Source organism: Paroedura picta, chromosome 2, assembly GCF_049243985.1.
Source record: "Paroedura picta isolate Pp20150507F chromosome 2, Ppicta_v3.0, whole genome shotgun sequence".
In the NCBI taxonomy this organism is placed as follows: domain Eukaryota; kingdom Metazoa; phylum Chordata; class Lepidosauria; order Squamata; family Gekkonidae; genus Paroedura; species Paroedura picta.
Genome location: NC_135370.1, coordinates 68651871 through 68665682, shown reverse-complemented (window position 1 = coordinate 68665682; position 13812 = coordinate 68651871). Strand labels below are relative to the sequence as shown.

General features: G+C 43.4%; 1 protein-coding gene across 1 annotated transcript in view; it reads right to left on the bottom strand.

Moving 5' to 3' along the window:
• Positions 1 to 13812, bottom strand: part of CNTNAP5 (contactin associated protein family member 5) — a 463918-nt gene that overhangs the window by 241344 nt on the left and 208762 nt on the right. Inside the window, exon 5 of the mRNA XM_077320572.1 lies at positions 13080 to 13283. Coding sequence (XP_077176687.1) covers positions 13080 to 13283 — 204 coding nt within the window. The remainder of the gene's footprint in view (positions 1 to 13079; positions 13284 to 13812) is intronic.

The following is a 13812-nucleotide window of genomic DNA, read 5'->3' as shown; positions in this document are numbered from 1 at the left end:
TCCACTATTTAAAATTGCGTTTTTTCTTTCCGTAACCAATTTGCCACATTGATCCTGGTGCGGAATGGGCCTTAATTTCCCCCTTTTCACAGGATTCATCTTACAACTCTACTTTCTTTGATGAAGGAATGAATTAAAAACTTTCAATTATATTTACAAGGTTAATATTTTAAAAATTATTATATGAAAACATAAGAGCCCTAACATTTTGAAATCTACAAGAACATTCTCATGAACAGATTTCAAAGACATCATGATCTTACTTTTCCCCTTGAGTTTTATCCACTTGGGTATTTTATGATCTCATGAATCATGATGTTAAATAAAGGTAAAGGTAAAGGTATCCCCTGTGCAAGCACCGAGTCATGTCTGACCTTGGGGTGACGCCCTCTAGCGTTTTCATGGCAGACTCAATACGGGGTGGTTTGCCAGTGCCTTCCCCAGTCATGACCGTTTATCCCCCAGCAAGCTGGGTACTCATTTTACCGACCTCGGAAGGATGGAAGGCTGAGTCAACCTTGAGCCGGCTGCTGGGATTGAACTCCCAGCCTTATGGGCAAAGCTTTCAGACGGCTGCCTTACCACTCTGCGCCATAAGAGGCTCTATGATGTTAAATACCCTTCACCTTTTTGGAAGCTGAAAGCATGTGTGAGAGTGATGGGCTACAAAATATCAGATCGAAAATTAAACTTGTCACATGTTTGTTCAATTTTTAAAAAATGATACAAAATCAGCTCTGGAGAGTCAAAACAGTAATAGTAAAACATTATTGGGACTCAGTGAGTTGCTTGCATATCCCACACACCTGAAGGCAAAATTTGGTAACTTTATTAGTTATCTTCTGATAAGAGTGTGCAAGAAGGAGAGAAACATAAAGTTGGTCAGATCTTCCTGGTAATGTTGACAGAATGGGAGTGATATACTGAGATCATATGTCATTATAGAATGAGCTGTGCAGCAGAACATGTTCTATAGATGATACTTTCCTTGAATGGCATGGACGGAGGTGTTGAGGGAGATGAACACAGTGGTAACTGCATCCCAGGAGGACTGAAAGTAGGGCATTAAAGCATGCCAGGGTAAAGATTATCTGATATTTGCAGATCTCAAGGAATCTAAAATAACCTGCTGGTTGAAAGTATTTGACATGCTGCGGAGTAATTAGATATTTCTATAGCTGTGCCCTATCTGAGTGTATATCGTCCCAGAGCTGTAGTTTACTTTCCTGGCAGGGATTATAACTTGATTACATGTTTATAAGATCCGTTTCACTCTAAATCCAAATTCATACTGAATGAAAAAAGGACAAAGAGCTATTGAGTATCACTGGGACAGAGATGGATTATTTGAGACTGCAGAAGGACTAACAATGGGATGATTGTGCAGGAATACTTGATGAAATGGTGTTGTGTGACACCACAGAATCACTTTTTGCTGTGTAACCAGAAGCAACATCATCACTTCACAGTGTTCTATGATTTTCCTGTATCTAAGGGACCATTGCTCTCAATATTCCCCCAGAAGGATGCTAAGGTCATAAAATACTACCATATTAGTGGCCCCCTGGCCAAAATAGGTACATCTGGCCTCAAACAAGACCAGGGCTTTTTTGGGCATCATCCCAACATGGTGGAATGAGCTGCCAGTTGAAACCCAGGCCCTGATGGAAGTATCTAAATTCCACAGAGCCTGCAAAGCAGTGTGTTTCTGTCAAGCATTTAGCTGAGGCAAAATCAAGCTGCTAGTCAGCATAGCCCCCATTCTCCCCCCATCTCCCCACATTCACCTCCAAATTATTCCTGCTGCTAAACAAGGAATGTTGCAGATGGATTGAAAAATTGATACAAAGCTGAAGTACCAGATATAGAATCATAGAATGATAGAGTTGGGAGGGACCTCATGGGTCATCTAGTCAAACCCCCTCCACTATGCGGGACACTCACATCCCAATCGCTCATCTACTGTAACCTGCCACCCAGTGGGGCTAATTCCCACTTCCAGATGACATTGGTGCCTGCACACTCTGGCCTGAATTAGGTCCTCACTTGCCCTACAGCAAAGGAACACAAAGTCTTCCAGCATTCCCTTCCCTGACTCAGGAACCTTTGAGGCCTATGTTGGCCCAGGCCTTCACAGAATCAGCCTCTCCGTCAGATGGCTATCTAGCCCCTATTTAAAAATTTCCATAGATGGAGAACCCACCACCTCCCGAGGAAGCCTGTTCCACTGAGAAACCGCTCTAACTGTCAGAAACTTCTTCCAGATGTTTAGATGGAATTTCTTTGGAATTAATTTCATCTCATTGGTTCTGGTCCATCCCTCCGGGGCAAGAGAGAACAATTCTGCTCCATCCTCTATATGGCACCCTTTTAAATACTTGAAGATATAAAACTATACTTCGATGCATCTGTCCTAACGCGGATTAAAAATTGGATTATGGATCCTAATATGAGATACTTGACTTTTGAAAAACATGGTATGGATGAAGGTCTTCACGGTTGGCTGTGGCCAACCACTAGAATTACGAAAAGTTGGGAACAACTAAAATGAGAAGGTAAATTGATTGATTGGTTTAGTTATTTGCAATAACTGAAGCTGCAATCAGAACTGAAAGATACTGGAAGAACATTCAGAGCTATGACTGAATTAAAAAAAAAATTACACAAAGGAACCCTCATTTGCAAGGTCAAAGCTGTTATTAAAATATGAGACTGAGAGTGAACAGAGTAAAAAGTGCATGATTAAGTGGATACAACATTTTAATCACGATGTATCTTTGCAAGAGTGGGAACAACTCTGGGGTAAAAATGTTAAGCTTAAAAAATGTTAATCAGACCTTTTCCACATGAGGGGGAAAGGCCATGCAGGTGCCATCTGGCAGTGGGGCTAATTCCCACTTCCAGATGACATTGGTGCCTGCACAGCCCTGGCCTGAATTAGGTCCTCACTTGTCCTACAGCAAGGGAACACAAAGTCTTCCAGCATTCCCTCTCCTGACACAGGAACCTATGAGGCCTATGTTGGCCCAGGCCTGTCTGGCAGCAAAGAGTCAGGCCTTCCATGCCAGGCTATTCCCCACACCCTGGGCTGCCTACAGTGTCCCAGGAAGGACACAGTCTCCTGTAGAAGTCTGCTGTAGGTGGCTCCATGGTGTTGTGCAGTGCTGCCAAGCTGCCTAGGGCATTTTATTTCTTGTTTAGGAACATGGTATTGCTTCCTAACCAGGAAAACACACACACAAACTGCAAAGCATAACTTACCTATCCTGGCTGACTTGTCTGGAGGCAAAATTCCAGGGCGAACAGGATGCACTGATAGAAATGGTCTCACATGGGGACACAAGCAGTGGTGGGGCAACTGCCCCATCACAAAGAACTGGCGGCAGCTCAGCATGGCTGCCACCATGTAGAATGGGTCTCACTGAGGGAAACTGGTATAAGATGTTTGATAAATGGTATGTAACTCCTAAGAGCCTCTTGTGGTGCAGAGTGGTAAGGCAGCGACATGCTGTCTGAAGCTGTCTGCCAATGAGGTTGGGAGTTCGATCCCAGCAGCTGGCTCAAGGTTGACTCAGCCTTCCATCCTTCCAAGGTCGGTAAAATGAGTACCCAGCTTGCTGGGGGGGGGTAAACGGTCATGACTGGGGAAGGCACTGGCAAACCACCCCGTATTGAGTCTGCCATGAAAACGCTAGAGGGCGTCACCCCAAGGGTCAGACATGACCCGGTGCTTGCACAGGGGATACCTTTACCTTTATGTAACTCCTAAAGGGATTAGTAGAATGTCAAACAAACATGATGGAAAATGTTGGTGATGTCATGAGACTCTTGGTTCTTTCTTTCATATATGGTGGCACTGTGATATAGTTTAAAAATTCTTAATAAACATACTATGGAAAAAATGCTAAAAATTAAGTTCCCTTTGTATTCTGAATATAGGTTATTAAGTTTCTTTCGTGAAAAACCTACTGGTTAGTGCAAGATATATTTTTTTTCATGCTATGACTGTGGTCAAATTATTAATTGCCCAGAATTGGAAACAACAAGAGCCATCTAAAGTGACTAATTGGTTGGACAAAATGAGTGAATTATGTAGAATGGCCAAAGTAACACATTTAATAGATTAAAGGGCCCTGGACAAGTTCCAAGAACAATAGCACCCACCAATACTGTAATTGGGAAGCTGGTCTGCAAGACCATGGGTCAACAGACTGAAGGCAGTCTGTATCTATCTGTTTTCCAGGACACAACAACAACAGGACATTCAAGACAAAATCACCTATCACCATACCAAAACTGGGGCAATACTTTTCCAGCACATCATAAGATAAGAGGCTATCTCATCACAATCTGAGAGCTGTAATCAGAGACAATAGAATTATATTGTGTGGCCTTCATTTATGAACCACATGCCATCATTAGAATGATTGTTTTAGGAGATTATGATGCCCCTTCCCCTTAACACTTTCCAACTGATGGCCAAAGGGCCTAGTCTGGGCCTTTTAGGGTATCTTGCCCAGTGTGCAATACTCAACTAGAATGATCACTAAGCTGGAAAACCTTTTATAATTTTTATTCAAATGCAGAAGAATAGAAATATCGATCCCCAAAAGTACCTGTGCAGAGAACAATACAATTATATGAGATTAAATCACTTCTCAATGGAGGCAGGGAGAGGTGATGCCCTGACAGGTCAAGCCAATAACCTGGGGGTCTCCACCCCCCTTGAACATCCCACAAGACCACCCTTCAACCATAGAGGCAGCCCTCAAAAAGTTACCATGTCACCCCTTCCCGCCCAGTTTCCAAAAGTTTACATAAGCAATCTTCCTTTAGTCTTGAGATTAGGTCAATTCAACATAACCATAACAACAACATTGGCTATAGCGATCCTCCTTCCACAAGGTTATCTAAAACAGCATTCCAAAAGACAGCCAAATATATACTTCTGGAAAGCTAGGCTTTCTGATAAAAAAAAAAAATTCTGGAAGCCAAAGTCTTATCCAGTTTCTACGAATTGAGCAAAAGTTAGAGGAATTTGTTACTCCTCACTCCATTATAACACTGAGGTAAATTTTTCTCAAAAAAAGAAAAGAAAAGAAAATAAGAAGCATTGGTCCCTCATTGATTGAGCTTCCTGGTTGGTTTGTTTAACTATTAAAGCTGTCTCACTGATTCAGCTTTTAGCTCAACCCTGGAACAACAAGGGATGGCATTGGAGACCTCTGTACTTAAAACCTATTCAAAATGGATCTGAGATTATTAAAGTCCAACAGAACAAAACTTTGTTTAACATTAGCAAAGGATAGATGGAATGGATAGAGCTTTATAGTAAATATATATATCAGGTGTTGTACTGTTTGTAGTTCTTAGTTACAGGTTTAGAGAGGTTTAGAAGTTTTTCTTAGTTTCTGAGTTTTCTTTACATTGAGATGTTTTTGTTCCTGTGTTTACAACATACTTCTGTCTTTTGTCTCTGAGTTCCTTTGAACTCTCGTGGGTTTTCTTTGACGGTTGGTACCCTCCACTAGTACCCTAAACTCCCTTTCCTTAGAAATACCACTTTCCCTCTAACTTCTGAGGTTCCTGAAGCAAGTTTCTTTTCACACCAGTCCAAGGAAATCCTCAACTAATTTCTCCTTTTAAACTGAGCAGGGGGTCCTTGTTTGCTCCCTAAATTTCTTCCCTCTCTTAAAGATTATGTGGGAGCCTCACAACACTACCCAATCCCTCTGCTATATATTTTACCAATATTATGTTATTAGCCAAGACTGTGTTTTCTCTAACTAAATTATCTTCAGAATAAATATTTCTAAGCTAAGGCACAGATAGATCTTCTCATGATGCAGATTCTGTCAGAATCCCAATTATATCCTTCTCTCAGCAATGCAGCTCTAATATCAATAGAACACTTGGAGCAGCCTGTCAATCAACTCTCTGCTTCAGTGAAGATTTAAACCCTTCTCTCACTGGTTCTCTGTCACTTCAGCACTTGGAACCTGGCTTTTAAAGTGCTGTCCATCACAAAGACAAACAAATCCTAAATAGAGCTACGCTTTTCTAAGCCTATTGATTTCAGTGGACTCAGAAAGGTGCAACTCTTCTTACAATTTATGTTTCCATCACTGTTCTGTAATTAGAGGGAATGTTATCTTAGTTAACAGGAGCACTCTAGCACTAGCAGTAATGCTACATTAACAGAGCTATCTTAAGGAGGGTTGCACCCTTCTAAGTCTTAACTGCACTGTATGTGGGCCTTATCAGTAGATTATCCTGGACTTCCTCCTAAAAAGCAAAGCCACTACAAATGTCAAACTATTGAGAGTTTTAAGTTCTATTCAGACATGATTATTTTTTGTATTTGTAATGCACAAATCTCAACAGCATCATTTTTATTAAAGAGAATAAGAAAGATTAGTTGAGGACAAAGCCTCAATAAATAATAATAGGGTTATTTATTTATTCTTTAGATTTCTATCCCGCCACTTTCTGAGGACTTGTGGCGGCTTACATACACACAGCAAAACCCCCAATAAAACCAACCCCTTAAAAGTTTTAAATACAAGCCAGTGGCATAGTCCCCAATCCTCCCCGAGCTTCAGCCAATCACAACAGGGTAGGGGTTCGTCTAATGGCACAACATTGGTTGGAGGAGGGGCCCCAGTTGTTCCTTACCTCAGCGTCAACCAAAGACCTGGTGGAAGACCTCCATTTCACAGGCCCTGCAGAACTTAGAGAGCTCCATCAGGGCCTTCAGCTCTTCTGGGATCTTATTCCACCAGGTCGGGGCCAGGACCAAAAAAGCCCTGGCCTGGGCCGAGGCCAGGCGTGCTTCCCTGGGGCCAGGGTCCACAAGCAGATTAGCATGTAATAAGGGGGAAAGTCTGGAAAATTGTCACTTGCATTTTGAACAAACAATCAAAACAGGAAAGACAACAGAAAAAAATAACATATTCCTTTAAATGCTTTTAGCTCAGTCCATTCAGCTGAAATTAAAATTGAGTTAAACTTCAAACATGTAAATTACAGAATAGAGCTGCATCCAGAAAGTAGGTTATGGACCACCAGTGGCCCACAGGCCAATTTCTGGTGGACTATTGGCTGCTGATTATGGGATCCTTACAAAATACGCTAGACTAGAGGAATCTCAGTGAGATACAGCAATATGTGTAATTTCTTTAAAAGCAAAAAGGCTCAGTGTGGGAGCTTCCTATTCCAACTCCTTGCATTTTTAGAAGCAATATTCATGCCCTATCAACTCAAACATTAGATTGCTGTATGATGGACAGCTCAATTCAGATTTAATAATCTAATCATAATCATGATGTTCTGTATATTAGCTGGAGTAGATGCCAATCCATAGTGGGAAAATCTTTGACAGTTATAAATTAAAGTCCAAGAGACCTAAATATTTAAAGCAAACCAAAAAAGCTGGCCAAAACAACCAAAAATGTTATGAAATGCAAGGAAATATTGGTACACAGAGTAAGAAAAATGCTGCCCTACCATCCATTTTAGGCTTGGTAAGCCTAGCCTGGAAACTAATAGGAGATGGAGGAGACTAGGGCAACAATCCAGTAAACCGAAAGGGGAGGGGGTGTTGAGAGAGTGCTAAGAGAACTGTGACTGCCCCAAGTTCACGCATCAGGCTTCATGTGGAAGAGGAATGGGGAATCAAACCCAGTTCTCCAGATCAGAGTCTGCTTCTTCTAACCACCACACCATGCTGAGGAAACACTGAAGTGACTCTGCTTTTCTTCTAGGAATCACTGGAAACAATGACATAGTTTTTGCTGATATCTAGAAAGGACTGATGAGCCTCTTGTGGTGCAGAGTGGTAAGGCAGCAGAAATGCTGATAAATGGTATAAACTCCTATATAAACTCCTAAGAGCCTCTTGTGGCACAGAGTGGTAAGGCAGCGACATGCTGTCTGAAGCTGTCTGCCCATGAGGTTGGGAGTTCGATCCCAGCAGCTGGCTCAAGGTTGACTCAGCCTTCCATCCTTCCGAGGTCAGTAAAATGAGTACCCAGCTTGCTGGGGGGTAAACAATAATGACTGGGGAAGGCACTGGCAAACCTCCACGTATTCAGTCTGCCATGAAAACACTAGAGGGCGTCACCCCAAGGGTCCCCTGCTTGCACAGGGGATACCTTTACCTTTAGAAAGGACTGATGTCACTTCACATGTTTTCTTCCTCCCCAATTACTAAACAAAATTTCACCACTATTCAGAATGGTGGTGGAAAAGAGAAGCCAGCATCTTGTAGTTACTTCTTCCCTGATAGAGCAAAATTGAAGAGGCTGTCATGGGAAGACACAATACATAGCTGGTGGGATGCATCTGGCGTTGTGGGTGCAAATTTGCCATAAAGTAGCCTCTCAGAATATATACTGCATAACAGGACTATTCCATTCTGTTATGTTCTGCCTTATTCAGTACAAGAAGCCTGCTATATATGTGCTTCCTAATTAAAAATACCACACACAAAAATTATCTTGTAGAATAACTGCTGTGATGGGACTGATTTAATGGCTTTAAAATGTCTCTTCCAAAAAAAACACTACCTTGGTTCGTATCTCATCCTACTTACAATCTGCTTAACACTCTTTTACCACCCACAAGACATCCAACCATTCTCCCAGCTGCCCCGTATTCATTCTGTCTTTTTAAAAGTTCATCTATTTAGGACAGTTCAAAGAAGTCTGCAGTAGATGGTATCTTTTGCACAATGCAGTGCAAAAATAACTTTTTGAAAATTATTAAAAGCACCATGCAATCTGCAGAAACTAATTTGGGAATTGTGATGTTTATTAGATATTCCTCTGGCTTCCAAGAGTGTACCAGTGATCTTTGATGAAGCAAATTTAGAACACTAAATGATGCTTCTCAAGGGTATTCTACTGAATTTAAAGCACAGGTCATACTGATTCTGTTTTAGTTATGACTACTAGAGACTAGAGACACAACCTTTCCTTTATCTGATGCTAACAAATGGTTGTACAATGGTAACATTTCAAAAGGGCAATTTCCCACCCCCTTCTAGAGTTTCTAGCTACAGTCTGGGAAATTCTTGGAGATGTGTCGGTGGTGGCCATAAGGAAGAATTTAAAGACGGATTTCACCTAGAATCTATGGGATGACATAATCTACCCTCTAAAGTTGCCATTTTCTTGAGGGGGACTGATTTCTCTAATATGAAGATCAGATGTAATTCTGGGGGAATTCCAGGATCCACCTGGAGGCTGACAACCTTACAGTTTTCCCAGGAAGGAAGAGGAAGATAACACATACTTTGGTATGTGTTTTATTTTTCTCTTCTCTTTCTCCTTGGGGATCTGATGCTGTCTGTTACTTCACATGAATTCCATTTACTCATTCTATATTCTGCAGGCATTTACTCCTGACTTCTTTTCCTCTCTGTCTGCTTGGTTGCATCTCAGTAGCTGAATGTAGCTCACACAGCTAACATGCCTTACTCAAGGCAGGGGTTCAATTACAGGGAATCAAAGACCTGTTTTCTGCGTGGACAGAGATGACCCTGCACAGAGTAAAGCTACAACAGCTGTGAAATGAATCCTTGAAGTGGACAGATGGGCTGGGACCTACCTCAGCTTTAAAAGGATCATCTGAGAAAACCAGAGAGAGCTGGAGCAGGCCTTGTGATATAATTATTTTGAAGCAGCATATTTGTTAAAAAAGGGAACAAAAACAATGCTATAAATGGTAATTAGTGTGTGGGGGGTGTTGATTAACTATATTACTTTTAACAAATTAATTGATTAATTAATTAATGGGAACAGATCAGCTTAACCTCTACTCTGAGAATATGCAATGACTATCTCTACACGGAATCGCAAATAGAAAGAGCAGCCAATTAAAGCTATGCAAGCATAGCCAGATGAGGGGAAAGTGCTTTCCATGCAAAGAATTGATGCTACATGCATTGGGCTGACGTTGCCGGTGACTTCATTGAACAATGCATCCGGGCCATATGATGGATTTTGACTACAGTGCGTAGATGGGAACACAGGTTGTTTCTGTGCAGTTGGAGGCTGCATCTGACAAAGAGAGTCCTGATTCACAAAAGCTTATGCCACAATCAATGCATTAGCCTTTTGTTCAGATGTTACAAGATTGTTGCTTTGGCTGCAATATATTAGCAGAGTCAGCAGCCTGGAATCAGTGAAACTGATGCATCGGATGTGGCTTTGCTGCCGTCCAAAGAAGCATGCTTTTGAAAACACAGTGAGCACAACTCCTCATACATTGTCATTTGGACAGGTCTAAATACCTTGTTCATTCCAAGCAGCAGAAATTATACATCAGAATCCCTAGAATCCTGTATTTCTGCTTCATCAAATGCAAAGGTTAAAATTTTGCCTCCAAATGAATGGAAATGGGAATTACCAAAATCTAAATGCAAGCAAACTTTTATTGGGTTATAGTAGTCAACATGAACTGAAGCACATAATGTCTAAAATCAGCAAAGCAGATTGCAAAGACTGAAAATGATACACATTAGCAAGCAAATTAACATACATCAAGGAGAAAGCACACCACTCATAGTTTAAGTGGTGAACAGGTAGGGAATTTCCCAGTTACCTGTCAAGAAGCACAACTGAGCTCAATCAATATGCAATCAGTGCCCTTTTACAAATTAATGTCATTCAGGTAGAAGGACTCAGGTGGAGAACGTCAAAAGATATATAACACATAGTTAAAGCATTTATAGGTGAAATCCTAGGCATGCTTATTTGAAAGCAAGTTTCAGAGGAGTCAGTGGAACTTATTTCTGACTATACTTGCTGTATGACCCATTGATTAAAAAAAAGAACCCATGAATTCTTGAAAGTGAGCTCCAGAGCAATAGCAATGCATGTAGATTTTGGGGCAGTGCCATACATGTTTACATGCAAGTGGGTCTCACCGAAAACAGAGGGATGTATTTTAAATTAAACATTCTTGTACATGGGTTGCATATCTCACTGACTTCCATGTGATCCCACATCATTAGCAAGGGATAAGGTTTTATTGGAGGAGAAGGAGAAGAGTTGGTTCTTATATGTCACTTTTCTCTACCCGGAGGAGGCTCAAAGCAGCTTACAGTTGCCTTCCCTTTCCTCTCCCCACAACAGACACCCTGTGTGGTAGGTGAGGCTGAGAGAGCCCTGACATCACTGCTCGGTCAGAACAGCCTTATCAGTGCCATGGTGAGCCCAAGATCACTCAGCTGGCTGCATGTGGGGTAGTGCAGAATCGAACCCGGCATGCCAGATTAGAAGTACCCACTCTTAACCACTACAACAAGCTGGCTCTCCATGTAGCATATAAATATGGCAGGGTAACTCAGCTAACACAACAAAGCTTATTCAAAACAAAAATATGTATCAGGAATAACTGAACTGCAAAAGGACCACAGCATTTTTGCATAATTTCAACCCATGCAGTAAACTTAAGCAAGCTATCATGACAGCTGCAAAAATACAATTGGCAAACAGAGCACACTCAGAAAAGCCTACTGAATGGCAACTCTATCACAATCTTTCAGCACCCTTCTTTTATATAATCTACTAGAAACAAAGCCCATTTGTAAAAATGGGCATGTGGAGGGTTGGGGAAAAGGCAGCTCCAGGCTGGGTCTGGAGTTTCCATCGGTGCAAAAGTGCTCCTCGGGCCCCAGAGAGGACGACTTCCTCGTGGGCCAGGGAGCTTTCTCCTCCCCCCCCCCGCAACTTGCAAAAACACTCCCCAGGCCCCGGGGAGGGCGATCCGCGGCTTCCCCGGGGCCTGGGGAGCGTTTTAACAGGCGGCTGGACTTGCTAAAAGGCTCGCCAGGCCCCGGGGAGGGCAATCCGCTGGCCGTTGTCGGGGGGCGCTGGCAGGGATTAGTGAAAGTGGGTGTGTACGCTGCGGGCGCAGCAGGCCCGCCGAGAGGGTAGAAAGGGACAGGGGTGGCAGATGTGCCACATTGGCAGCGGCACATAGTCTGGGAGAGACCCCGGAGGCAGAGGGAGAAAGACGCGAGGGCAGCGTGAGGGCAGGCAGCTTACCGTAGTGAGCCGCCATTTTGGAGGGTGGGCGGTGGCTCGGCGTCAACGTTCTGGTGGCGGTGGGTAATATGGGAGGCCATGGGCTCGTGGGGTGGGTTGTCGCTGGGCTCCGCATGTCGGCGGGAAGGTGGGGGCGGTCGGCGGCTCGGCGGCAGGTTGTTTGTGTTCGGCGGCTCCTCCGGCGGCGTGGGCGTGTTGGCGGGGATGTTGGAGCGCGGCAGCCAGCTCGGAGGGGCCTTCGGGCGCGCGTTGCTGTTGGCAGTGGAGGTGTTCGTTTACGCGGCCATTTTGGAGGGCGGGCCGCTTCTTTGGCGGGTCGCTGCCGGGCTCCCCGTGTTGGTGGCAATGTAGGAGCGCGGGGGGTGGGTCGTTGGCGGGCTCTTCAACTCCGCGGCGATGTTGGTGGACGTGTCGCAGGGGCAGCGAGCACAGATTTAGGCGGCAAGGCAGGAGCGACGGCCGTAGTCGGGGAAGGGCATTTGCTGGGTAGCAATGTTCCCCGAGCCCAGGGAAATGGGGCGAGATTCCTCCCTGGCAGCCATCCGGGCAGGATGGCGGCTCGGGAGGACTGGAGTCTGTGACGCGGCGTTCGAGGGACTGGCCAAGTCTCCAACACACTTGGCCCTGGAGTGCCACTCGGAGGAGTAAATCAAGAGCTGTTTCGCGGCTCCTGATTCGCTCCTCCGAGTTTTTATCCTGGACAGAGCCCGCCCTAACTCCTCCCCACCAGCCCTTATTGCTTTATTTAGTCCGCGGCGCCCTGCGCCGTGGGACGTTTAAAGATGCTAAAATATAAATCTTCAGCTTTCTGAAGAGTGTATGAAGTTAGCAACAGGAAATCACAATAATAATATAATGATATGTGCTTCTGTGTCACTCCATTACTCCTCTATCCCCGCCACATGCCTTTCAATAGTGTATCTTAAAGAATGTTCTTCATCTGGAACCTATTCTGAGATGATGATGGCAAAGATCTAAGCATCAAACTGTGATTAAAAATGTGTTCGAATATTTGAGGATACATACCCAAGTTGAGGTGCAAAGCCAGTTTCCCTTTCTGAAGCTCCAGCGTTATATAATCTCCACGTTGCCCTTCTCCATGGAACAAGACCCCGTCTCCCTGCATACTTTTGAACTTCAGGAAAATAACATCTTTAAAAGTGCTCATCTGTTTTTGGTTGAACCTGTACAGGAGGGAGCTTCTCCCATCGAAGTCAGCAATATCTGATTCTATAGGAGAGAGAGAAAAGAAAGCAAGTGTTTCTTAAAGCATTTATTTCATAAACCATTAACTGGTCAAAGTTCATAATGAACAAAGGTTTGTGAGCCAGTTTGTTCCTATCCCTAGTGGAGAGACTTTCAATATATAAGAATTGATAAGCAGACGGGGGGGGGGGGGGGGAGAAACATTCAATAAGCTGTGATCAGTAGAAAGCATAAATTTCAGCTCCTCTCAGTCAGAATGTGTTTTGTATATTATATGTTGGTGAAAACTTCTGCCAAGTCACAGTTGACTCATGGCAACTCCATAGGGTTGTCAAGACAAAATATGAGCATAGGTGTTTTGTTGTAGTCTTCCTCTGCATAGTAATTCTGGGCTTCCTTGGTAATTTTCTAGTCAAGGACAAACCAAAGGCATCTCTGCTTAGCAGCTGAGATCTAACTTGATCTGGCTAGCTGGATCATGCAGGTTGGGTATATTAGTATATACATTTACTTAAACTATTCACATACTGTTGCCTCTCCAACACTGACAACT